Source organism: Rhinopithecus bieti, unplaced genomic scaffold (genome assembly GCF_001698545.2).
Source record: "Rhinopithecus bieti isolate Rb0 unplaced genomic scaffold, ASM169854v2 scaffold_50350, whole genome shotgun sequence".
NCBI classification, from domain to species: Eukaryota; Metazoa; Chordata; class Mammalia; order Primates; family Cercopithecidae; genus Rhinopithecus; species Rhinopithecus bieti.
Genome location: NW_016820258.1, coordinates 578665 through 605365, shown reverse-complemented (window position 1 = coordinate 605365; position 26701 = coordinate 578665). Strand labels below are relative to the sequence as shown.

The 26701-nt window shown below is 34.3% G+C and overlaps 1 protein-coding gene across 1 annotated transcript in view; it reads left to right on the top strand.

Moving 5' to 3' along the window:
* COL19A1 (collagen type XIX alpha 1 chain) overlaps window positions 1–26701 on the top strand; it is a 342793-nt gene that overhangs the window by 52689 nt on the left and 263403 nt on the right. The window contains 5 exon segments of the mRNA XM_017859765.1: window positions 6537–6660; window positions 8042–8317; window positions 11405–11485; window positions 15426–15551; window positions 16629–16691. Of these exon segments, the coding sequence (XP_017715254.1) occupies window positions 6537–6660; window positions 8042–8317; window positions 11405–11485; window positions 15426–15551; window positions 16629–16691 (670 nt within the window).

Below are 26701 nucleotides of genomic sequence, written 5' to 3'. Positions count from 1 at the left end.
GTAGCCAGAGTCAAGATCTGTTTTGATGATAAAAACAGTAAGGGCTTGGGGCAGTGGCTCATGCCTGTAATCCCAGAACTTGGGGAGGCCAACGCAGACGTATCACTTGAGGCCAGGAGTTTGAGACCAGCCTAGGAAGCATGGCGAAATTCCATCTCTACAAAAAAATACAAAAAATTAGCTGGGCATGACTGCACGTGCCTGTAGTCCCAGCTACTCAGGAGGCTGAGGTGGGAGGATCACTTGAGCCTGGGAGGTTGAGGCTGCAATGAACCATGACCATGCCTCTGTACTCCTGCCTGGGTGACAGAGTGAGACCCTGCCTCAAAAAAATAAACCCATAAAACAAAACACAAAAACCAGTAAGACTTGCTGACAGGTTAGACAGGATGGGGAATAATAAAGGAAAGGCGTGAATAAAGAATGACTTGCAGGGATTTGGGTGGAGCACCTAAGTGAACAGCCATGTCTTTTATTGAGATGTGGAATCCTTGTGGAGGGATGTGCTGAGGCAGCAATACAAAACGTTCAATTTCAGTTATTTAATTACATGCCTTTCCTCTCCACGTGGAGTGCCCACTAGGGACTTAGGTATGTGAGTCCAGAGCACAAGAGAGAGAAATAGACAAGGTTTATCTTGGTTGCATCTCACATCCCCTCGTTTTTGGAACTTTCCTCCCAAACTCCCACTGCCTTAAGGTGACACATTTGCTGCCCAAGACTCAGCATCTCATCTTTGTCTGTGTAACTCAGGAGAGCTTCCTGCTCTGGATTTGTTCTTTTCTCTCTGTGTCTTCCCTCTTAAAACTTCTTTGCTTCACAGCAGTCCCCACAGATCTCTGCTCTGTGCTGTCCAAGGTGAGAATTAACTATTAGACAGTTTGTTAGTAATTGTCTAATTAACTATTAGACAGTGAGTGACTTTTTGGGACTGTCTCAATATTAACAGAGCTTGTGTTTTATAAACACAAGGATTTTCCAGACAGGAAGAAAGCTCTAAAAGTAGACAATTAGGTGTTTTGGCTTGTTAGTGAAAGCACTTCATAGTTAGGAGGAATGTTGAATGTACAGTCTATTTAATAACAATTATACAAATATAGAGTGATCAAATGCTTCCTCTATCTCATGCCAAGATCTTTTCTGTAATACAGAAATCTTTTAGGTTTTATTCTATCTGTATTTCCTAATGGTTTTAAGTGAATTTTGACCAGAAAAAATTTTTCATTAATCAAGTAGGAAAGAAAATCTAGAGAATGAAGTTAATATGGAATGTGGACAAATATAATTCATTCTTAAAGTCCTATACATTGGAATTGCTTCAGGGTTAATAAAATGTGATTTTTTATCCAACTCCATGTATATTACTACTAGTAACTTTGTAATTAGATATTTCGTTTTAAGTAAGTGGACGAAATATTGTCATAGGTATGTTTTATTTGAAGGTTTTTTGTTTTTTGTTTTGCTTTTTCTCTTAAGGCTTCAGTGATTTACTTATTATAAAGGCTATAGGTTGGGAGTTCTAGACTTTTACAACTTAATTTTTACCTACCAAAATAGAAAAAATAATATTTGTTAGTACCATTATCAGTTTTTAAAGAATTTGCCTCACCACCAACATATTGAGGCATATGGCCTTTTTAGGTGTGTGAGGGAGTACAGTAGGTGTCAATTCTCCCTCATCTCTGTCCTTGAAGAATATAGGAATAATTTATTGGTCACATTAGAGGTTAGGGTTATTTTCCCAAGATGGGAATAGTTATAATTTTAAAACCTGATCATCAGCACAATTCATGCTCCTTGCAAAAACTGAGAAAGTAGAGAAAATGTAAAGAAAAAAATAAAAATCTTCCTTAATCTTAACATCAAGAAAGAAACATTTTAATGTTAAGATTGTTATGAAATAAATGTCTTTTGGGGTCAAAGCCTCACTGGCAGTGGTTCTGAGACCTGGACACTGCTTGTACTATAATTAGTCATTTTTAAGGAGCCCTATTTCTGATCCCCTGGTTACTTCCCCAACGTTTCGTATGGTTTTCTTCCATTTTATGTTTAAACAGAGAGCTGCTGTACATAGAGAATATCAGAGAGCAGATGCAAGCTATATTTTAGATTTCTACAACATTGAAGTGAATTACAAGTTCAAGGGAATCCAAGATATATGAATTATAAGGCTTCAGAGATACTCCAGATTACATCTAGAGCTGGCTCCCACCCTCAGAGGCCAGTGTGAAGTGGACTCCCAAGCAGCAATTTTCCCTTGACATGCTTGGAGCACTTCGACCAACTTTAGTTTGACTATGTGATGTTTAGTTAGCCATATTTTTAAAATATTGATTTTATATTGAACATTTTGTTAATCTGATGTACTTGTGCCCTCATTGGCCCATGAATATTTAGATGACCTTAATTAATGTGTAGAAAGAAGACAATTTAAAATAAAGTATAAATTACACTTAAATTTCACTGAGTCTGGGCTCTTCAAATGTAGGTTAGTATTAATTTATGTGGATAAAATTTTCATTTATGACATTGAACTACATACAATATGTATAAAATGGAAGGAAGGCAGGAAATATCCCATTGAGAATTTCTAGTCCAATATATATATGTATGAATGAACTTAGCAAGTAAGGATCAACGATATTTTTCTTAATGGGAGTATCACTGAATAAGCAATGGATAGGATTTCTTATAGGAAATTACACTCAATTCGAAATATTCAAGCATGGATATCTTAGACATAGCAAGCTGTCATTATATCTCTCTGGTAACCCAATATGGCCTCTTTTATAACAGAAATTTTGGCAAGACCCAGAGAAACTATTCTGTGTCATGTTAAGTGTTTGTGCTTGTGTGGTATAAACAACAAACATGGTTTGTAAGAGTAGATTTTTTTTTTAACGTTTTATTTTAAAATGCAGAAGTTTTTCTTCAAATAGCATAATCTTGGCAAGCAAAATCATATTTGGTCTTGAAAGCACAATATCAATTTCTGAAAGGGAAATATAGTAATTATAAGGATTTTCATTTATTATAAACTTAGATTAAAAATCAATTATCCCTTAAATATAACTAAATTTATTTCAATGTATAATTTAAAATAAAATTGTTATATATTAATACTGATAATACTCTTATTTTTTGTCACAGCAGAAACTACTCATGAGATGCAAAAATATTTTCAGCTTTTGAACTAGATTATAAATTATTGAACAGTAATTCTATTTAGTTTTTTTTTTTTTTTGAGATGGAGTCTTACTCTGTCACCTAGGCTGGAGTGCAGTGGTGCAATCTCGGCTCACTGCAACCTTCACTTCCTGGGTTCAAGCAATTCTCCTGCCTCAGCCAACTGAGTAACTGGGATTACAGGCACGTGCCACTCTGCCTGACTAATTTTTGTATTTTTAGTAGAAACGGGGTTTCACTGTGTTTGCCAGGCAGGTCTCTAACTCCCGACCTCAAGTAATCTGCCCGCCTCAGCCTCCCAAAGTGCTGGGATTACTGGTGTGAGCCACCACACCTGACCTCAGTTTAGTATTTGTTTATTAAACAGCAAAGTGTCATATCAAAATTAAGTATGTCTCTGTCTCTCATTTGCTGGATCACTCACTCATTCAACAAATAGAGTGCCCTGTTGGGACTGCATTTAGGCTTTGTGAGTGATACAAAGATATGTTAAATGCTGTCCTTGCTTTCAAAGAGCTTTCAGTCTTAATAACAGATGGACTGGTGACTGCATGACTATCATCCTAAGTAGAAAATGAAGAGAAAAAATGTTTTTATTATCTTTTGCTTTGTAAGAAACCACTACAAAACTTAGTGGCTAAAAATAACAATTTGTTATTTCTGAAGGATTTCAGAAAATCTACTCCTCAAAAAAAGCAATAAGAACATAGGCAAAATTTGTCAAAATCAATATATTCTGAACTTTTTAAGGAGCTTTCACAATCTAATGAGTGATTATTTAAAAAAAAAAACATTGAATCTCAGTAAGACTAGCAGGCTTTATGGCATTTTAATTTGTCCCATTCATTTGTCCTATTCATATCCCTGTCTCCCCAACACAGGGTAGACTTGAAAACCAGTAGCTTCAGAATCACAGTGAAAACTAGCTGCCTAGCAGCTGCTGGAAAGGGAAGAAAGAGTGTGAAGTTCATTAAAAGCTCCATTTTCAGGGAATTGCCATTATTTTTCCTGCCTGGTAGTTCCCTAAAAACCCCAATTCTTGATTGGTCTTTATTTGACCTGATCAGAGCTTGTAAGAATCGATTTTTCCTCTGGACATTAATTGAAAATAATCAGTGGCAATTGTTTAATATTGCAACTGCCTGAGGCAGCAGTTATAATTGGAATAAACAAGAAGCTGACCAAAACAATTTTTAAAGAAAAAATGGGGGAAGAAGGCATCCATAGAGGGCCCTAGAAAGCTCCAACATATTTGTAGGACTCCAGACACATGTTTCTATGTTACAGGGCTGTGTGAAAACTCAGGAAAGGCCTGAAAAGGCCTTAAACTTATCTCTGGCCAAACTCAAAGCTTTGAACAAGCAGAACACGAAGGCTAAGGTGATTTATAAACTGCCAGCCTGAACATTTAAGGTATTTTCCATCACACACACACACAGGCTTTTGGCAAAGGCTGGGATGCTTTTAGGTCAAAGGTGTTTAACTATTCAATCATTAGTTGACTACTAAGCTAAATGAGCAGAGACTGCAGGATTCACACATGACGAAGAAGACACACTTTACAGAATTTGTCCAGGAAAGTGACTAAGCAAATAAAAAGCATGACAACAAACAGCACCAACAGCAAACCATTGACAGGGAGAGTCTCATTTCCAATGTTGCCATATTATATTATTTTAAATGTCTACTTTTCAATTAACAATTATAAGCTATGCAAAAAACAATGTATGCAAAACCATACACGGATAAAAGAGTGGCCAATAGAAACTGTTTCTGAGGAAACCTAGACATTGAACTTACTTAACAATAACTTTGTCTGCTATTTTAAATATATTTAAATAACTAAAGGAAACTGTAATGAACTAAAGTATGAGAATGATGTCTCACCAAATAGAGAATATCAATAAATAGAAATTATTAAGAAGCAGCAAATCAAATTTTTGAGTAGAAAAGTATAAAAAAGAAATGAAAAATTTATAGGAGTGGCTCAAGAACTGATCTGAGGTGGAAGAAGAATCCAGGAACTTGAATATAGTTCAATTAGTCTTCAGAACAGGGGGAAAAAGAATGAAGAAAAATGAACAGTGTCTCAAGACTGTGTGATACCAGCAAGCATGCATAATAGGAATTCTAGGAGTTGAGAGAGTAAAAAAAGACTATTTGAAGAAATAAGAAATGCAAATTCCTCAAATTTGGTAAAAATTATTAATTTATATATTCAGGAAGCTCAACAGACTCTAAGAAGGACGAACTCAAAGAGATCCACACTTAAGTCATATGATAACCAAATTGCCAAAAGTCAAAGAGAGAATTTTTACAGCAGCAAGAGAGAAGTAGTTGACTATGTACAAGAAGTTCTCAATATGAGTAAGCTGACTTCTCATCAGAAACCATGGAGACCAGAAGGCAGTGGGATGACATAGTCAACATTCTGAAGGAAAAAGACTGTAAATCAAGAATTCTATATCCAGCAAAACTATCCTTCAAGACTGAAAGTGAAATTAAGGATTAAAAAACCCCAGAATTTGAGACTAGCACATCTGCCCTACAAGAAATAGGAAGGAAATTCCTTTAGGCTGAATGAAAGGAAACTAGACAGTAACTCAAATTCAAACAATGAAATAAAAAGCACTGGAAATAATTACATAGATTAAATATAAAAGCCAGAATAAATGTGCTTTGTTTGTGTCCCTTTTCTTATCAGATTTAAAATACAGTTGTATGAATACATACATATATAAAGCAATATTAGAAATCTTCATTGATGGGAATATAAAATATAAAGATGTGATTTATTTGTATGACAATAGTACAAAGCAAGAAAAAGCTAACAGCTATATAGAAGCAAAGTGAAAAATGAAGCTAAAATATCCACGTTATATTTAGCATGGTCTTCAGTTAGGACTAGGAAATCAGTATTAGGAACTAATTTCCAAGAATTTAATATGATAAAACTTCTTTGGAAAATATTCATTTACTTATTACTAGTGTTCTTTAAAATTCTCTGTACCTCTCTCTACTAACAGTCAAGTCATACCATTTTATTTCCTTGATAAATCTCTACTGTTTGTCAGACTGCAGTGAATTCTGAGATTTTCTTCTGTTGAATATCTTGTTGAATAAGGAATGTCACAACTTAATACTGCAATCTCTTCACTCATTTTTATATACTCCAAGCTTTAGCAACACTGTACCAGATTTTTTTAAAAGGAAAGAGAAAAGTGCTTAAGTTACACATTTACTGAGAAAAATATGACTGAGATATTGTGTTACATAGAACTTTATACCTAGATTTTCTTTTCTTGCAATCTTTAGTTTCCTCACAAAAGTTCTTTGTTTTCCTCCCACAGTAAGGTATTTCCCAAAGGCCTTCCTGAGGAGTACTCAGTAGCTGCCATGTTTCGAGTAAGAAGAAACACCAAAAAGGAACGGTGGTTTCTATGGCAGGTTTTAAACCAGCAGAATATTCCACAGGTAAAGTATCATTAGAGTTGTGCTTATTAGTTTTCCTTGTGTGATTAAGCCAGGTGAATTCTTTGAACTGTGTGCACAAATTTGCAAGTAGATCTAGTGTCCAAATGTTCTCCCTTTAGAGGGATCATCAACAAGAAAATGCAAGTATTCTCATAGTTAGGATGGTCTTGCTGAGATCTGTAATATGAGAGTATAGTGGATAACAGAGTGTTAGTTTTTGTTTTTATTTTACTTCTTGGTCCGTATTTTGTTTAAAGATGTAAAACTGCCTTCTCTTTACAACTGCTTCATTAACTAATTCCTTCTAACTAACACATTCTTCACCCTCTGTCATCTCTAATGTTATGTATTATTTTTAAAGCAGTTCATTGTTTCATTGGACAACTCTTGGAGAATAAAGAGTTGAGATTTAAATATTTATCCCATCAATAAAAATTTTATGGAACACATGCTATATGCTAGGTAGTGACAAGAAAAGAAAACTGAAGAACAGAATTTGTATTATCAGGGAGCATAAGGAGTAAGGAGATGACATCTAGGAGAACAACATAATATAGCATAATTATAATACAGTGGAACAAGTGCAGTGGTAGAGTTAAGCTTGGTATTGGGTGTGGTCAATGGGAGCACAGAAAGGACAGCTCACCAGAACTGGGGAATGGAGAGAGCAGGAATCTAGGAGAGCATGTAGAAGAGATGGCATTTGGGCTGAAAAGAGCGAATGCTGGCACTCCAGGGAGGGGAGAGGAACCTCAAAATTACTTACTGGTACCATACATTAGTTTTTACTTCTATACATATCCATTGAAATGTTTTAAATCTTCACTGATCTTTTAATCTGTTAATACAGCTACAATTTTATGATGAATAGATCAACCAAGAGTATGTCCTCTATAAAATGTGTTTTCTCTGTACCTTGCAAAGTGTCAATAGTGAAAGAATTGATCTTAGTTTCCCTACCTAGGGAAATGATCATGTTCTTAGTCTTCTTAAATTGGTAACCTTAAATTCCTGTGTTACTAATATAGAGCAATAATTATATATACTTATATACATCTTTACTCTAATATCATACATAAATTATATATATAGTAAAACTTAATACAACTGGTTTATATAACACACACACACACACACACTCTTAGATGTTGTCTTAGGAAGGAGCATATTACATTCACCAGAATGCCCCATTTGTAAACCATTTTGTAGCGGTATTTGCTGTTCTTTTATTTTAACAAACCAGGTGGACACAAGTGTCATCTAAAATATTTTACTAAGTGCCTCAGTTATACTAATATGCATCTTGAGCTTTTCTTTGTGTGCGTTAAAAATTTTGAACATTGATTTTTAAAACATTTAAATATACTTTACATTTTTGCAGATTTCTATAGTAGTTGATGGTGGAAAGAAGGTGGTGGAATTTATGTTTCAAGCCACAGAGGGAGATGTGTTGAACTACATTTTTAGAAATCGAGAACTCCGTCCTTTGTTTGATCGTCAGTGGCACAAACTTGGCATTAGTATACAATCCCAGGTCATTTCACTCTATATGGATTGTAATTTAATTGCAAGGAGACAGACTGATGAAAAGGACATTGTGGATTTCCATGGACGGACAGTTATTGCTACGCGAGTTGCAGATGGCAAACCTGTGGATGTAAGTTGTGATGTCGGTTGTGAAAGAGAACTAACATTTCTAAGTAAAAAAAAAAAAACTTATTAAAAACATCCTCCTTTTATTACTGTGTAATAGATACCCTTCTCATCAATTTTATTAATTTAATTAATTTGCCATCAGATGTGTGAAGAACAGCTATGTTATTTCCAACTATATTTTCACATATATTATTTTCACTCCATTTTATACCCATTTTCTCCAGCCTGGAAATTTAAAATAATTAGGTCATGCCTCAAAAAATTAGATTATTAAAAGTAAAAATTGAAAATACGATACAAAATATAATATTGGTCTTAGCTCATATGTTTTAAATAGAAAGGACTGGAAAAAGCCGAAGTTTAAATCAAAATCGTTCCAGATTACCTGCTATTTTCATTCAAGAACAATAGCCCATTCATCCTTAAAATAGCAATTACTTTGTATTGCAGACTATTTTTTATAAGATTATATGGTTTTCAGGGTTCTATTGTATGGAAAACTCACTAAATATATTAGTAGGTCATTTGAAAGAGAAAATTGCCTAGTAAAACCCTTTTGGATAGAAAGTTCCTTTAAATATTACATTTGAAGCTAACATGATATAGATTTATTATTGATTTCCCTAGAGAATAAGGTCTATAATCTTAAAAAGTTAGATATATTTAAATTTGATGGCTGCACGTTTTCTTAGTCCATTATGTATAAACAGTTTATAGTTTATTTCTTAGAGTTTTTGCAAGAATGGGATCCAGTCTTGGACCTCAGCCTAAGAAGATGGAGTGTTCTATGTCCTGTGTCTCATTAACTTCTCACCCAAGGATAGAATTGATCCTGGGCTGGGCGCAGTGGCTCAAGCCAGTAATCCCAGCACTTTGGGAGGCTGTGGTGGGTGAATGACGAGGTCAGGAGATTGGGACCATCCTGGCTAACACGGTGAAACCCCGTCTCTACTAAAAATACAAAAAATTAGCAGAGTGTGGTGGCGGGAGCCTGTAGTCCAGCTACTTGGGAGTCTGAGGCAGGATAACCGCTTGAATCCTGAAGCGGGAGGTTGCAGTGAGCCAAGATTGCACCACTGCACTCCGGCCTGAGCGACAGAGCAAGACTCCGTCCCCCCCAAAAAAAAAAAAAAAAAGAATTGATCCCACAATTTAAGGCTAAAGAATGTCAGGTGAATCCTTATAAAAAGGATATAGGTGAAAACCATGGTATTACAGTGGTTTCATAATTTAATGTGGATTCTTGGTTCATTTGAGGATACATCTGAAGGCATGTCACAATGATGCAGTTATTTTTGGAGACAGTCACTGTTTGAGTTAAACAAACAAAATACATAATTTTATAAAAGATTCCTGGTTCTACTGAAACTTTGAGTGGATTAATTTTTCATCATCTCTGTACAAGCTCTGTGATTCATAAGATCTGTTATGGTGTGAAAATGTGTTTATTTGGGCTGTGTGTTATTGAAAAAAATTCTCATGATTGAGTTTATTTCACATATCCCACCTGTGTGTTTTTGTGAGAAAGTGACAAAACTGATATGAAGATTTTTTTTTCAAATCAACTCAGCATTTTGACAAGCATCAGTACAGATTTAACCTTAAGCATTCTCCTTCTAAAGCACTATATCAGTGAAGCATTCTGAAGTAATGAATGAATAAACAAAGCATAAACTATTCTGACTATGGTTTCAATGTCATGGAACTCAATTAGGTTGTAATCCTTTGAAAACTGATCATCTATCTTTAGTTAAGTAAAGCAATTCATATGCAGGACCTGGTACAATGGATGGTACATAATAGGATTTCAATATTTATTGACTATTTTGATAACAGTGGTAATAAATAAGTTTTAGTTAAGAACAATACTAATTAATTGGAGTTCTCATTCTTCATTCTACATAATTCATATGTTACTGCCGGTATTTCATTATACTATGTAAGACAGTGTATTTAAATTTTATAAATAAAAGTTAACCTTAATAACCTTGCAAAAAGTTATAGAATATAAATGATTACATTTCATTTAGTCTCATGATTTTGCATTGTCTGCAAATCTTAGGCTGCTCATGAATCTATAAGATGTCTGGAGTTCTTAATGCATTCTATGAACTGAATTGATTTTGTTCATCTGAGGTGTAAAGTAAAAGTTATAGCTTTTTTCCCCCCTTTTTGCTTTTAAATTTGGAGTAGAGATTCACCACTAATCACAAATGCCTGCTTTCTATTATTATAGGTTAATTATTGTAAGATTAGAGTTGGGTCTTTCTATATAAAGTACTTATTGACCTCAAAGTAATACATTATTTAATACAACATTTCAGTGCTTAAAGAATTCAAACAACCTATTTAAGAATTTATTATATTGATATTTTATCAATAATCAGTACTATTTACTTTTTCTAAGGTGGTGATTTGATCTTGCATTTAAAGGCATGATTATACTTTCCTTGAACTACATTTAATTTCATGTCCAAACGCCAAAAAAAAGAGAAATCTGCTAAGCAAATAGATGGAATCAATTATTTTGTAAAACGTTGTTAGCCTTGCTCAGATTATACCAATATAATATAAAAATCAATAGGTTTCAGGCAGAATTCATGAAATATAAATAAATTTTTTTCCTTGTTGGTAAGTGAACACCTATTTCAGTGCCTCAAATAGGAGTCTGGAAGTACAAATAAAGCCCTTCTCATCATGTGTTCATATCTTTGATTTTACCTTTTCTCCAATTTTTAAATTTTGAAATGGCCTCATTTTGTGAGCATTATTTATTGTAGTGTAAAACAATAGCTTTTAAAAAATAAGTTCTTCTATGTTATTGTTTGAAACAGCTAGCCAAGGTTTGCAATTGCTTTCATTACCTGATTTCCTTTATCTATAGATCCATCTCTATATCCAACTCTATGTCTCTCAAGTAGTCCATAAAACAATGAATCCTACATTTAATAAAAACATTAAAATATCTACCAGTAATTTATTTATATTAGCTTCCTTTTTATTTCCGATTAAATTACTGTAGTTCTTAACTGCCTGAATGTGATTCTCAAAAAACTAAAGATGTTTCTTATTATTAATTTTTTAATAGATTGAACTTCACCAACTTAAAATCTACTGCAGTGCAAACCTCATAGCTCAAGAAACATGTTGTGAAATATCAGATACTAAAGTAAGTTAATTTTCTTTGCATATGAAGAATGAAGAATGCTAATTATCTTTTAGTGGCATAGTTTGTAGAGTCCAAATGTAGGGTAGCACTGAGTGTATTCTGCTGAAACCAGGTGAGTAATTTATTCCAAGTAAGAAAGCCTTCATGGTGCTTTCTCATGGTTACTTTCAACAGTTTTAATCCCAGCACTTCATCCTTAATTTTGAGGATAATATATCCTCACTTTGAACTCATTATAACTTAAAAAGAATTTATGCCTTTCTTCCTAAACTACGTTCTGACATCTGCACCATTTCCAGTTACAGAAGTTTTAAATCTGTGATCATACTTGGTTCTCACTCATTTTCCTTTTCTATCCTGTCACCCATCCTGGCTAGGTTTCCTTTGACATAGACTTTTCATCATCATCTTCCATTTTCCTGTTACTGCCAAAGTGCACCTTTACCTCACGTCTGGGATATCAGTCATTGTTGGATCAACTGCCTTCCCCATGTCCTTCCCCTTTACCTTGCAGCAAAATCAGAAAAGGCTGAGTCACTGCTTTGTATATTCATTTACTCTCCTCCAGCAAACACTTTATTCAGAAACACTGATCTTCTAAACACGGTGCTAAGGAACAGGGCTAACAAACATGATTAAGGCACATTCCCTGCCCTCTCTTTATGTCTTTCTCTTAAGTGACTCCTGTTGGAAACAAAATAATATAAATGCAGTTCCTCAGCTTCTCATTCTAAATATTCCTAACCTAACCGTACAACTGTTACTTTCTTATACCAATCTTTCATTACAAGAAAAACACTAAATTCAATACTTTCTATATCTCTCAGTATAAGATAGCCATGTGTGCTCTCTTATATTACTAGGTATAATTATGTTTGTTTTTAAATTGATTTAAGTACAATTCAGGCTCAGTAAGGGAAGTTTTACCTTGATACACTTTTTTATTCCTAATGCTTCATTTGGAGAAAGTAGACAATCATTGTTTGATTTATTGACTTATCAACTACTAAAAAAGATAAATGGGACAGAAAGATATTCAAAGACGGCTAGTTCTAAAAAAAAAAGTACAGAAAGAACATATGAAAAGTGAAAATAAAAGGTAAAAATGCCTTTTGTTTGGATCTTAGATTTCGTAGTTCTATACTTGCCATAGAAAATTATATGAAAATTTTTTCAATAATTTGTGATTCAAAATATTTTAACTTTTGTAGCTCACTTTGGTTAATGAAATAAGAATGTAACCAAGTGACTTAAAGCGTAGCTAAGTCTTTCAAATATTATATGTTTTACTTTTGTAACTTGGCTTTATAAAGCATATCTCCAATCCAGTTCATGTATCTCATTCCAAGTAAAATGCAAGCCAGCCAAATATCTTTCTATAAATATCTGAAAAGATAATTTAGAATGCCAATCTACAGACTTGAAATACCTAGACTTCCTGGAGCTACACATTTAAATCTTAAAGATGTTAATTCTCCAAAATTTTGTTTTTAGTTATGCTTTTTTGATGTAAGAGTTTTTAAAATAATAACTTTCTCTGAAAAGTAATATAATGATATTTTGATATATCTAAATACTGTATAATTGACCAGTAATGGCTGCCCTTTATCATTGTATTAATGTAATAGAAACTTTCCACCTGATTTATGAGGAAATTGTTTAAGAAGTATAGGTGATGAATTGGGTGGAATGGTTGGTAATTCAAAGCAGTGACATGATCTCACACATTATGAACAAAAGATTTTTAAATCATATTTTGAAAAGATTATTTGGGAGTTAGTTTTAAAGAATAGCAAATAAGGTAGGAATTTATCTCTAACTATGGAAAAAATAAGAAAAGACTATTTTTTGCTGACAATTATTTGGAGGGGATATCACCATTCATTTAATGACTAACAAAAAATAGAAACCTACTACCTTTTATGAATATGAATGTACAGTTGGAAAGATAAATAATTATGTAAAAGCCATTTAAATGCATGTACTCTACTTCTGATACTAACTGTATTTATTTTCTTTCTTGTTGCCAAATGTTTTGAACTTAGAAATTTTTAATGTAGTTGCTTAAATATCTAATTTTGTCCTGAAATTTCAACTCACACATGTTTTCTGGTTGTCGATATTTTATAAAACATTTCAAAGGCAACATTTTTAAAAGATCACCTATAAACATGCTTCTTTGTATCTGTTAGATTTTCGGTTTCTAAAGCAGTTAAGTTTCATGACTCTAGATGTAAAAAGAATGAAGAACAATTATTAAGAGAAGGATGAAATCAGTAACATTTGTTGAAAATAAATGAGAAATGTGGTTAAAGTTTTAAGGGCTAAAACTGAATATGTGTCAAATCAAAACCAGAGGTTTTACAAGGAGAAGAGTCCTTACTTGTATGTTTGGTGTTGCCTCTAGGCACTTTTTGTGGAGTGTGGACAGGTTTATTGTGAAGCCTGAGACATACTTTTAAAGTTATTTAAATCCTCAGTTTAACATAGTGACTCGGTTATCCAGAGCAAAATTGTGAATTCATAAGTGGGTCTTGGTTATCTGACTGGGAAGCCATGAAGTAAGAACTGGCTGAAAAATCATATCAAATCAAATGAGATGAATGAACTGTTTTGGTAATAACCTTGTTCCATTCAAATATAAAATAAAATAGTTTTTAGACTTTCAAATTTGGGAACTTGTTATGATAAATAACTAATCGTTAAATCTGGAGAGAGTAGATTTGAAAGAACTAGTGGTGGATACAGTAAATAGTTGCAGTGTTTCTGGGTGCTGGTTTTGTTACAGTTTTTATTGTAATTATCAAAGAATTCAACTACTACCAAGTTTTTTTTTTAATTTCTTATTTCCAATTTTTTATTTTAAATTCAGGGGTACATTTGCAGGATGTGCAGTTTTGTTAGTTAAACGTGTGCCATGATGGTTTGCTGCACAGATCATCAAAATGAATTTTTGTTAAAAAAGTTATCTATGTTTACTAGAAAATATAGCCAAATCCATAAAAGAAAATAGATATCAATCATGATTTCAACCACAGTAGATAACCACAGACAATATTTTAGTTTTGTATCCTGAAAATACTTTACTATGCATTTACAATTTGTGGTATACAAAGTAATGTATTAACTCTCTCCTAGTGCTTTCTCTTCGTGAAATTGCAAATTCAGAGTGGAAAACTATGGTGAGGAGTCTGGCACATGATGCTGAGAAAAAACAATGTGTTTATCCTCTTCAGATTCTCCATTTGGATTAGTTTTTTGAAAAAAGAAAAAAAAAAGTTCATTGCTTTGTAACCAAATTGCACTTCATGTTGTCCAGCATGTTCTGAACCCACTGGATAAGTATAAAATGCACTACTTGTCTGTTGCAGTGGAGACCTTTTTAATATCTTTAAAGAACAGTAGACTAAAGTATACTTTGATTTAATAAATATTGTCTAAGGGTGTAAAAATAATTTATTTTCTACTCTATATGTTTTAAAAGTCATCTTGTTGAAGAAAACCATATTTTATAAGTTCAAATTACATGCTTCAACTTTAGTTTTTGTTCCCAAAAGATGTATTCACATTAAACAATCATTTCATGAAATTCAATTCATATTGTTTGTACAAATTATTTTATTGCTACAATATAATTATTATAAATGTATGAAATTTCTATACTTATCAAAAAGTTACCTAATGTAACTTTGTAATTCCTTACCAAGACCATTATTTTAAATATTTTTCTTGTGTGTTGTCAATATAAGAAAACACATGGGCTCAGGCAGAAAGTGCAAAAGTGTCATAAACATTCTTACACTGGTGTCAACTTTTGGTTAGTAAGAAAGCGGTTCTTGCAGGCAACCTCAGCAACCCCTAGTTTAGTGGGAGCCAGTGCTTGGAACATCAGAATGTTTGGAATTGACCCCATTTCCTAAAGCCTCTTTTTGGATTTTAGTGCCCAGAGCAGGATGGCTTTGGAAATATTGCATCATCATCGGTAACTGCCCATGCCAGTAAAGTGTCTTCATATCTGCCAGCAAAGCAGGAACTGAAAGACCAGTGCCAGTGCATTCCAAACAAGGTATGCTAGTTTTAATCTGTGCACACTGAAAGCCTCTCCAGACTATGAGCCCAGCTCCTTGAATGTGGCCTCTCTTCACAGAATATGTCTTGCCCTTCAGTGTTTGTTGAAGTAAATACCTCAGTCGCTGGGGTGGGTTAAGAAAAAGGCATTGAAGATAGGATTTCCTGGATTGTTACCTGGATAGTTTCGAGCCCATCTGAACTTCCTTCCAGGGCGTGAACTAGAATGAATAGAAAGGTGAAGGGAGGAACTACCTGTACAACAGGCAAGTACTGAGTGCTTAGCATGTGCCGGGAATAGGCTGAAGTTCTGGGAATTCACAGTTGAAGAAAATACGGTGCCTGCTCTTCAAAAACATACACAAAAATACTCCACATTGTATTTCTTCTTCTGTGTAGACTGTATTTTTCCAGCATCCCTAAATTTTCAACCGGCTGTCTCCATCCACCATAAGTTATTAGGGGAATATATAGAGGGGCTCTGTTATTATTCAAATAATTTGTTTCATTTGCACCAATATGATCCCCTGGTCAAGAAGGCTGGACCATGAACGTTTATGAACTTCCTTTATGGATGTTAATGGCAGTCATAAAGCCCGTGCTAAAAGGCTGAGTGGTGTCTTGGTGGCTTTTTCCAGTGCTCATACCTGAGGAAAGGAGAACGTGCCCCAGTTTCTAGAGCAGAGCGTGCCCTAGCTCTGGCTGAGCTAGGATGGGGATGGGGTGAAAGTTTAAGGGAAACTTCCATTTTTTCTAGTAGTCTATATTGCATAGTAAGCTCCACGAAAAAGGCAAGGTTCGGGGGACCATAGAGAAACAGCTTGTGTTCCAGCTCATGGAAGGTCTAGAGGAGATGATGCTAAATGGTGTTTGGAAGAGTGAGGAATAGTGAATGGAATTCCATTGGCATGCCCTTTTTCTCTTGTTCACACGGCTCACTATTCCTCACTCTAAGCATCAGCTCAGAGGAGAACAAAGCGTTATCTTGCTATTGCCAGCTTCATATTTATAAACCATTTGTCTTTAGATCAATGTGACAGAATGGTTGCTAACACAGATATGCATTTTTGCTCAGGGAGAAGCAGGATTACCAGGAGCTCCGGGTTCACCTGGGCAGAAAGGGGATAAAGGAGAGCCGGTAAGAAAAAGATAAATACTGATGGGAAACACGGGGTTTTGTCAAAAAATGACTTAAAATACGTTCATCTCATTTTCTATATTCCATACCAATATATGTTTTATAAAAGGCTATCAAATATGTCAATACTATATTAAAATGCTGATTACTGAAATAAGAAAGACTATCAGCATTCTAGTCTGCTTTTGAATTCATATTGGTAGGCTGGTGTGAACTTTGGAAAGATCTGGAACTGCAAGTCTTTGTGCCTATAAGCTCTAGCAAAACTGTGAAGCAGGAAAGTCTATTTTCTAGCTGTGCCCTAGCCTTCTTTAGCATTCCCTTCCCCAAATCCCTGTTGAACTCTTGCTTCTCTTGTCTTCTGATACATCCCCACCAGAGATTTTTCTGTAGCTCCCTACCTTTTTTTAAACAGCCAACTTTTCTTGAATACTTTCTGCGTATGCAGTATGTTGCTTAGTGTTGTAGAGCACATAAAGAAGAATAGGAAATATTCCATGATCTCGGTGATTTTACTTCTAGAAAGAGATCGTGGAAAATTACAAGGCCATATGTGTTAGGTGCTGTAGGAGAGTTGCAAGTGTCCTGGAGAAACAATCTGGGGAGCTGGGGAGGATTTAATGGAGGAATGGCCAGTGGACTGGACCTCTAAGTGTGTAATTCTAGGCAATATCCCATGCTTAGAGATTTGTCTTTTCCTTCTCCCACCACTCAAAACTTAACTGTAATGTTTCCTACTCTTTTGAGTACATCTTTTGTCAGCTAATCAGGTAAATGAATGTGCACTGTTAGAAGTTCATTCTGTTTTTGTTATCTCTCCAAGGTAAAATAGATTTTAATTCCTTTCATGCCTTAACTTGGGAAGTCCATGATTCTAAATTATTTGTATAATCTAGTTGCCTGCCCCCCCACTTCAAAAGACAGGAGACAGAAGTCTGAGAAATGACTGATCCCCAAAGCTTCAACAAAGCTAAAGTCATTTGTTCCTGAAGGAATGTATTCGCATTGTACCTTGCATGGGAACTTCTGACAACTCAGCAGGTGTTTGAAAAAGATTTTTGAGAAGGGACAGGCCATTTATTAATGCTCTTTAAAACTCATTCTTGGGGTACCTTTACTTTAAATATCATTTTATGAAAATTCAAAATAATTGAACAATAGCTGATTCTAAAGACCACTTCAATCAAACTAAACATAGAAATCATTATACCAATAGAAAATATTTGTTTCATGGTTACACGTACCAGACACTAAGAAGAGTGTTTTAGATATGATATCATACTTGATCCTTACAATCACTCTTCATGCTAGGAATTAGTATTAGCATTTCACAGATGGAAAAACTGAAGCTTAGGGAGGTTAAATTATTGCCCAATGCCACATAGCTTGTGGCCAAACTGGGATCTGAACCCAGTAGATCTGTTGACTACTCATAACCAGTATCCATTTTTAAGGCTGCCACTATATTCTAAAAGCAATTCAGTATTATGTGTCTGTGTTTTGATCAGGTACTTCCACTTGCAATATTTTACTCTTAAAACATCATTTAAAAATACCAGCCTAATATCTCTATCCTCATTTTACAGCTGAAAGCCACACATAGATAAAATGATGTGCCCAAGGTAACACAAAAGGACTCAGAAAGTGGAAAGATCTCTGAATTAATCCCAACTCTTCTATGGTTAGACGGTGAATTTGGCCAAGCCACTCAGACTCTCCATTCTTAAGTTTTCTTATCTGCAACGGAAGGTGTTCTCATTTATCTGTTCTGCCTATACTATAAAGTGACACAAAAATGCCTTGACAGAAAATGCTTGCAGCTTAATTGTTGTTGGCTGTGATTTATACACATTCACATACACATTTCTTAACTTGTCTTTTCACTTCTTTGATTTAATCAATTCTGTCATATTTAAGATTGCTGGCACAGCAAGAAATTTCCTGTGTTGCTTTTCGGAAAAATACCCTGCTCACTAAAACAAACAAACAAACAAACAAACAAAACAAACCGATGTCAGAAGTACAGTCCTATTTGAATAATTATTTTAAAAATCATTAAATCTACTTTAAATTCTTTTTTAAAGATTAGGTGCTTAGTCACTCTTGTTAGAGCCTACACCCTTTAAGGATGCATTTTCCCCCTCCATTCCCTTTAATTATAAATAGACATCTCTCACTTTAACATTTAAATATTTTTCTTTATTCATTTATCCATCAACACCTATTTATTGCGTTCCTGCTATTATAATAAAAAATGTGCCAGACATTGGAGCCTTAGCAGTAATAATAAAATATAGGGCCTGCTCTCACTGAGTTTACAATCTTGTGACAGTTTGTTCACAGAACATTCTCTCCTTCTATAGAAGCTAAAACCAGTAGAAAAGAACTAGGAAAAATTAATAAAAATGGATAAATATTAGCCAATTTATTGTATGTCAAATCTATAAAATATACAAAAATACATCTTAGAGTTACAATGCATTATATGACTTCTCATCTGTGGTATGTTTTAAGAATAGTAACATTTGTTTTAAATTCCATGATAATTCCTAATGGCAAGAGATTTTAGTGGCAACATAAAAACAGCTGGAATAAAAGAAATTTATAATCTACACAACAAATAATTAATCTGTATATTTCCTTTATCTTTTTGATACATGCACCCACATTTGATTAAACCACCATATACTCTGCCTTGTAAAAATGACATTAGATGACCATGACCATGAATGCATTCTGCCTTCCTGGTACTTCAAATAAACATGGATGCATTGCTTCAGTTTAAGGAGTGGAGAATGAGTTTGTTTCTGCTCCTACTGCACTATGTGATCCTGCAACTTCAATGTGCAATAAATAAAGAAGGCTTTCTTTCGTTTTTGATTCTGGCATGTCATTGTCATTATTAGAGCAGGTGCACAAAATAATGCCTACATAACTTGAAGATCGAAAGTCATTTTGCTCTAAGGCATATTTAAGAGTAAATTTTGTGAAATGATTAGAAGTGCAATGTTACTAAGGGAATCAGATGTTGTTCTCAAGGTTTTCTTTTTGATCTGTAAGCCCAAGAAAGAATATTTAGAGGAGGTAGAACAGTATGTTGGAAAGAGTACCACTCTGGAGCCTGAACCACTTAGGATTGAATCCTCTCCACCTCTTACTTGCTTTGAAAATTACCCTTAATAATACCTAGCCAGTGGTTGATTGTGAAGAAAGCATACAATACAATGTATATACAGCACTTAGAAACTGGCATATGATAGATACTCAACAAATACATGTTTCCCCTGCTTTCTTATCCACCATATAATTGTCCACATATTGAAGGAGAGGTGGAGATAACTATTTTAGGTTGAGTTTAATTTCATTTGTGGCTAGATGAAGAATAAATAAATCTTCATTTGTGAGATAATCCCTTAGAATTTTCAATGTATTAGATGTAAAAATGCTGAATTATCACATGCTTCAAAAGATTACTCAATTACTTGAATATTTCATTCAAGTCTGTAACTTTTATTTACAATATTGTATGACCTTTTCTGGATACAACGTGCTAGTTTTTGTTTTGTTTTGTTTTTTGAGACAGAGTCTTGCTCTGTCGCCCAGGCTGGAGTGCAATGGCGCAATCTCTGTTCCCTGCAACACCCACCTCCCGGGTTCAAGCGATTCTCCTGCCTCAGCCTCCTGAGTAGTTGAGATTACAGGCACCCGCCACAATGCCTGGCTAATTTTTATATATATTTTTAAAAGAGATGGGGTTTCACTATGTTGATCAGGCTGGTCTTGCACTCCTGACCTCAGGTGATCCACCCACTTCAGCCTCCCAAAGTGTGGGATTACAGGTGTGAGCCATTGCTCCCAACCCAATGTGCTAGTTTTTAAAATATATTCCTTGCATTGTTTTACTTAGATAATGTCTATTAGAAGCCATCCAGACACAATTATAATTTACTTTTTCTCATTAACTATATAATATTAGTCTTTTGGTGCATTTTACTTTTGGCCCAATGTAATAAAGTGAGAAAAGATTTGAGAATACAACTTCCACATCTCTTTCAAATTATATATCACTACATTACAGTATTTCTAAAGGTGTTAAGATTTTTATTAATATTTTAATTGACACATAACAATTATACATATTTATGGAGTACAGTGTGATATTTTAATTCATTTATACAATCTATAGTAATCAAATCGGGATAATTAACATGTCCATCACCTCAAGTGTTAATTACTTCTTTGTATTGGGAACATTCATATTTTTCGCTTTTAGTTATTTGGAAATATACAATAAATTATTGTTAACCATAGTCACCCTATAGTGCTATTGAACAGCAGAGTTTATTTATTCTTTATAGCTGTAATTTTCTATCGGCAACCAACTTCTCCCTATCCCCACTCCCCACCCTTCCCAGCCCCAGTAACCATTATTCTACTCTCTACTTCTATGAGGTTAACTTTTTAAACTTCTGCATATAAAGGAGAACATGCAGTATTTATCCTTCTGTGCCTGGCTTGTTTCACTTACCACAATGTCATTCTGACTCGTCCATGTTGCTGCAAATGATGGGATTTTATTCTTTTTTATGGCTGAATGTAATTCCATTGTGTGTATGTTTGTGTATGTATATGTGTGTATGTATAAAACATTTTCTCTATCCATGTATTCATTGATGGACACTCATTTTGATTCCATATATTAGTGATTGTGAGTAGTGCTGTAATAAATACAGTCTTTCAGTTATCTTTTCACCATACTTACTTCCTTTCCTTTGGATACATATCCCCAGTGGGATTTCTGGATCACATGGTAGTTCCATTTTTTTTTTTTTTTTTTTTTTTGAGGAATCTCCATACTGTTCTTCATAATAGCTATACTAATTTACATTCCCACTAAAAGTGTGCAAGAGTTCCCCTTTCTCCACACCTTTGGCAGCTTTTTTTTTTTTTTTTTTTTTTTTTTGTCATTTAGATAATAGCCATTCTAACTAGGGTAAGATAATATCTCATTTTGATTCCAATACGCTCCTCCCTGATGATTAATGTTGTTGAGCATTTTAAAATGTATTTCGTGGCCATTTGTATGTCTTCTTTTGAGAAGTGTCTATTCAGATCATTCACCCATTTTAAAATCAGATTATTGGGGGTTTTGTTTGTTTGTCACTGTTGAGTTGCTTGAACTCCTTGTATACTGTGGATATTAATCCCTTGTCAGATGAATACCTTGCAAACATTTACTCCCATTCTGCAGGTTGTCTCTTCATTCTCTTGATGGTTTCCTTTGCTATACAGAAGCTTTTTAGTGCAATATGGTCCCATTTGTCTATTTTTGCTTTGGTTGCCTGTGCTCTTGGGATTGTATCCACAAAATCTTGGCCTAGACTAATGTACCAAAGCATTTTCCCTACATTTTCCCCCAGAAGATTCATAGTTTTGGGCTCTACATTTAAGTTTTCAATCCATTTTGGGTTGATTTTTGCATATGGTGAGAGATAAGGATCTAGTTTATTCTTCTGAATATAGTTTTTCCAACACTGTTTATCAAAGAGACTGTCCTTTCCTCAGTGCACGTTCCTGGCACCTCTGTCAAAAATCAGTTGGCTGTAAATACATGGATTTATTTATGGGTTCTCTATTGTGTTCCATTGGTCTGTGTGACTGTTGATGACAATCTAAGGTGTTATGCTTTGAGAATCCTTACTTTAATGCAGCAGATTCATAGAGAAAAATTTTACTCTTATTTATACATATACATTATGAGTTAGACAATTATTCTGAATAATCATGTAAGCAAATCCTGTCCCACCTGAGCCAAAACCCACTAGTGACTTCTTGTCTCTCTTAAGATAAACCCCAAAGCTCTAACCATGAGCTACGAGGCTTCACATAATGTGTAGAGCTTTCCCCTACCTGACTTCTCACTCTCAAATTGTCTCGAACCCTCTTCCCTTGTTTATATTTGCTCCAAGTCCTTTGTACCAATTATGTATGCCTGAAGTGTCCTTGTACATATCCACTTGGCTCTCTTCTTCACGTCATCTAGGTCCTTGCTCAAAAATAACTGTACAATGAAAAGGCCTTCTGGCATCTCTGTATAAAAAGCATCCTTACTCCCACCTCTATGCTCTTACTTTGCTTAGCACTTTTATTGCCACCTGACACATTATCATCCTACATCTATCTCTTTTCCTGTTGGAAAATGAGTTCTGTGAGCCTATACATAGAACAACACATAAATAATAGGAGCTAAAAATACGCTGAATGCATGAATGAACACTATACCTCAAAGAAAGTTTAAATAATCAACTCAGCTATTTCTAGAAACTGTAAGTTCTCCTTCCTAATTGCCCAGGGGACTCTGCTGAACAAGGCAAAGATTCAATTTGCAAGGAAAGAGTTAAATAATATTATATTGTTAACTATTGTTCTACTACTTTTTTCTTTTAAGAAACAAAAATTATTTTCACATTGATTTAGTCAGGTTTAGCTTAGTATTGCCAAGGTAATGAAGCATCAAAATTATTTTGCAAAAAGCTAGAAGTTTTGGCAAAACTTAATATGTATCTTTATTTACGTATTTTCTTATCCACTATGATGGTTTATTAATATGATTTACTACTTTTTATTTTTTTATAAAGGTGATGATCACCTCTCATGGAATAATGCAGTTTTAAGTACTACTGCTTGTATTTAATTATCTAATTGTGATCAGTATTCTGTAACAGGACACCTAATCAAGCAATTTTAACCATGCTCTCTAACACTAAACTCTGTATAACATTATTTGAAGAAATAATTAATACTTTTCTTTCATTTAGACTCAATTATAATAATTTTCTGAATCTTTTAATTCTCTTTTGTTAGCAAGGCTAGTTAGCAACCTAATTCCTTAGCAACTGCATTACTTTCTCAGTTCTTTAAGACCCTTGTTAATAACTTCACCCATTTCAGAGCTGAAATTCTCTCATAGTTTTATAAACTATCAGCTCAATGTTAATGTTCCTGAACCTAAGGGGAAGTGTTATCTGAGCTCCATTTTGGGAATAATTTTCCAGTTTATTTTTGTATTATTATCTTCCACATCTCCAGTTAATTTGCCAAAATGTGTTGGCTTTATGAAATGATTGCTTTGCTGATATGCTTTGACAGAAAATCAAAACAGTTTAAAATGGAATAAGTTAGCTTATTTGACTTCTTAGTCAGCGACTGGTATTGATTTTTTTCAACTTCTCCTGCCCTCCAATCCCACTATAGAGGCTTCCATTTTGAGTAGTCTAATATGCTAACCCAGAGATGATGACTAAGTTTCCCCTCATTTTCTTTCCAATCTGGCATTACTCATATGCCCATTCTGTACCCATACCACAACAATAAAAATTAATTAAACCAAAATATGTTCATAATTTTTTAAAATAAGGATTACCTTCTCTTAGTAATAACTTCACAGAAGTGGGATTTAATATTATTCTTTTGATTTCTTTTATTATATTAATATAGGAAATAATAATGTTCCTTTATCCTTTCTAATCCAGTTGAATATATTGAAGTAATTGACAGGTCCTTCTTTGATCAGTTTTACCCAGTTTGATATAATCTCATGTAATCTGCAGGAATTCACTTGAAGGTGAAATTTACTCGTGGGTCTTCATCCGAAATTAACAAATAGTATCATTATAATAATGGTATTACATATTCATAAAATTATAATATATTTCTTAATGTCTACCAAGTATTAGTGATATAGAAACTCATTCAGAAAGTATATATTATTTTCCACTGTTTCAAGGATAAATTTATTGGACTGAATTTGTGATAGTGCTTTTAAGGAAGCCATACATGATCTATAGACTTCTTTGCACCTGTTTTTCCATCCCTGTTTGGCAGTTAAGTGGAAGAGCAAGGAAGCTGATCATTGGATTGACCCAGCTTTGAGGTTTTTCCTGGAGGATGTAAAGGAAAGTCAGGCACACTAAATGAAACAAATAGGAATATCTTAGAAACTGAAATGTCATGACCTACTTGAATTGAAAGCATCAGATAAGATGTAGCTTTTAACTCATTTAAACTCATTTATCATATTAATTGAAGTAACAGCAATAGTATTATTCCTTACTTTTGGTAAATGTAAAAGAAATTACAAAGCTGAATTACATATTTCTGTGTGAATATTTCTAGTTTTAGTTATGATTAGCACTTAGATATTTATGAATTACTGATTTATTACAATTTATTATTTTGGCTTGTGGGCAATATGAGGAAGGAACTTGAAGCACAAACTTTGGTGCATGCAAAAGCAACTCATCTAGGAAAAGGTAGATTCTCTTTGACAACATTAGCAATTAACGGACCTCTTAAAAGTAATCTCCTAGTAAGCATTTCTGTATTTTAGGGTGCAGTTGGTAATAAAGGTGAATTTGGTGCTCCTGGAATTCCTGGGGAAAAGGTATGATGGTTTACTATGTGATCAAAATGTATGGTCATTTTATAAAGTTGTGTCAGATAGGATAGGAAAATATACAGAACAAGTCCTGCAGTTCAGGGGTAAGCAAGCTGTGGCCCTATAGTAGGGCTGTTAGAACTCTTACTGTAGGATTTTGTACGTAGAGTTTTACTGGAACACAACCACACTCATTTGTTTTTGTATTACCTAAGGCTGCCTTTGTGCTTCATGGCCAGGTTAAGTCATTGTGGCAGACTGTATGGCCCACAAAATCTAAAATTTGTTGAAAAAGCTTGCTGATCCCTGCTCCAGAACATTGGCCGCTATTCTCTTAGCCCCAGGGCTTCTTAAATTCACCATTTTATATATCATATGGTGTCTTAATGTGTGTTTCACTGCAGACAAAAATTAGGTAGTTTATGTAAACATTTTATATATAGACTGTAAGAGATACTATAATTAAAAATAGAAGAAATATATTTCAGTCTATCAGTAAAATGCTATACTGTAGGCTATAGCTCATAAAATGATTGATTTTTATGTTTCTCCTCTAACACCACAAAGATGCTTCCAAACAATAAATTCATTCACAGGAAGTTACTGTTGCCGTTTAGTGCCTTATTCAACTTCAGTTTTTGTAGAATATTTTGAAAACTGTTGTATTTGTATATTAAACTACAATCACCTTGGCATGTTTTCACATGTTTTCACTATATATAGGATTATATATATAATCCTATATTAATATTAATAACTTTGCTAAATTTTTAAAGTTCTCAGATGTTGATGCTAAGAAAATTCTCTTCTTTATGAAAATAAGCTTAGTAAAAGTTTTTGTAGCATTCTAGCTGCACTGATTATCAAGTGAGTTCATTGTGTCTCATTATCTAGAAGGCCATGACCATTGCGGTTTTATTCGCCTAAAGTTGGCACAGGAATAACTGAAGCTAAAGTGGTAGGAGGTTCAGAGGTTGCCAGGCAGATATTTTTTGAGACCTTCTTAAATGTGTCTCTGGTATCTGACTGCTTCATTGATGCTACTTTTTCCTTTCATAAATTATTCAGTCTGATATGCAAATTTTTGACTTGTATAGGAATATAACTGTTGGACTCAGCAAAGTCCAACAAACTCTATTGCAAAATAATACCTTGCTGCAAGTTGTTGTTTATTTGGGCTGCTATCTTCTTGTTTAAGCTTACTGATGGCGTTAATTGACGATTCTTCATCATAAATAAAAGCTTCCTTAAATACTTCTTCAAAGGTCTAATTGTGGCCGGGCGCTGTGGCTCAAGCCTGTAATCCCAGCACTTTGGGAGGCCGAGACGGGCGGATCACGAGGTCAGGAGATCGAGACCATCCTGGGTAACACGGTGAAACCCCGTCTCCACAAAAAATAAAAAAAAAAAAAAAAACTAGCCGGGCGAGGTGGCGGCGCCTGTAGTCCCAGCTACTCGGGAGGCTGAGGCAGGAGAATGGCGTAAACCCGGGAGGCGGAGCTTGCAGTGAGCTGAGATCTGGCCACTGCTCTCCAGCCTGGGTGACAGAGCGAGACTCCGTCTCAAAAAAAAA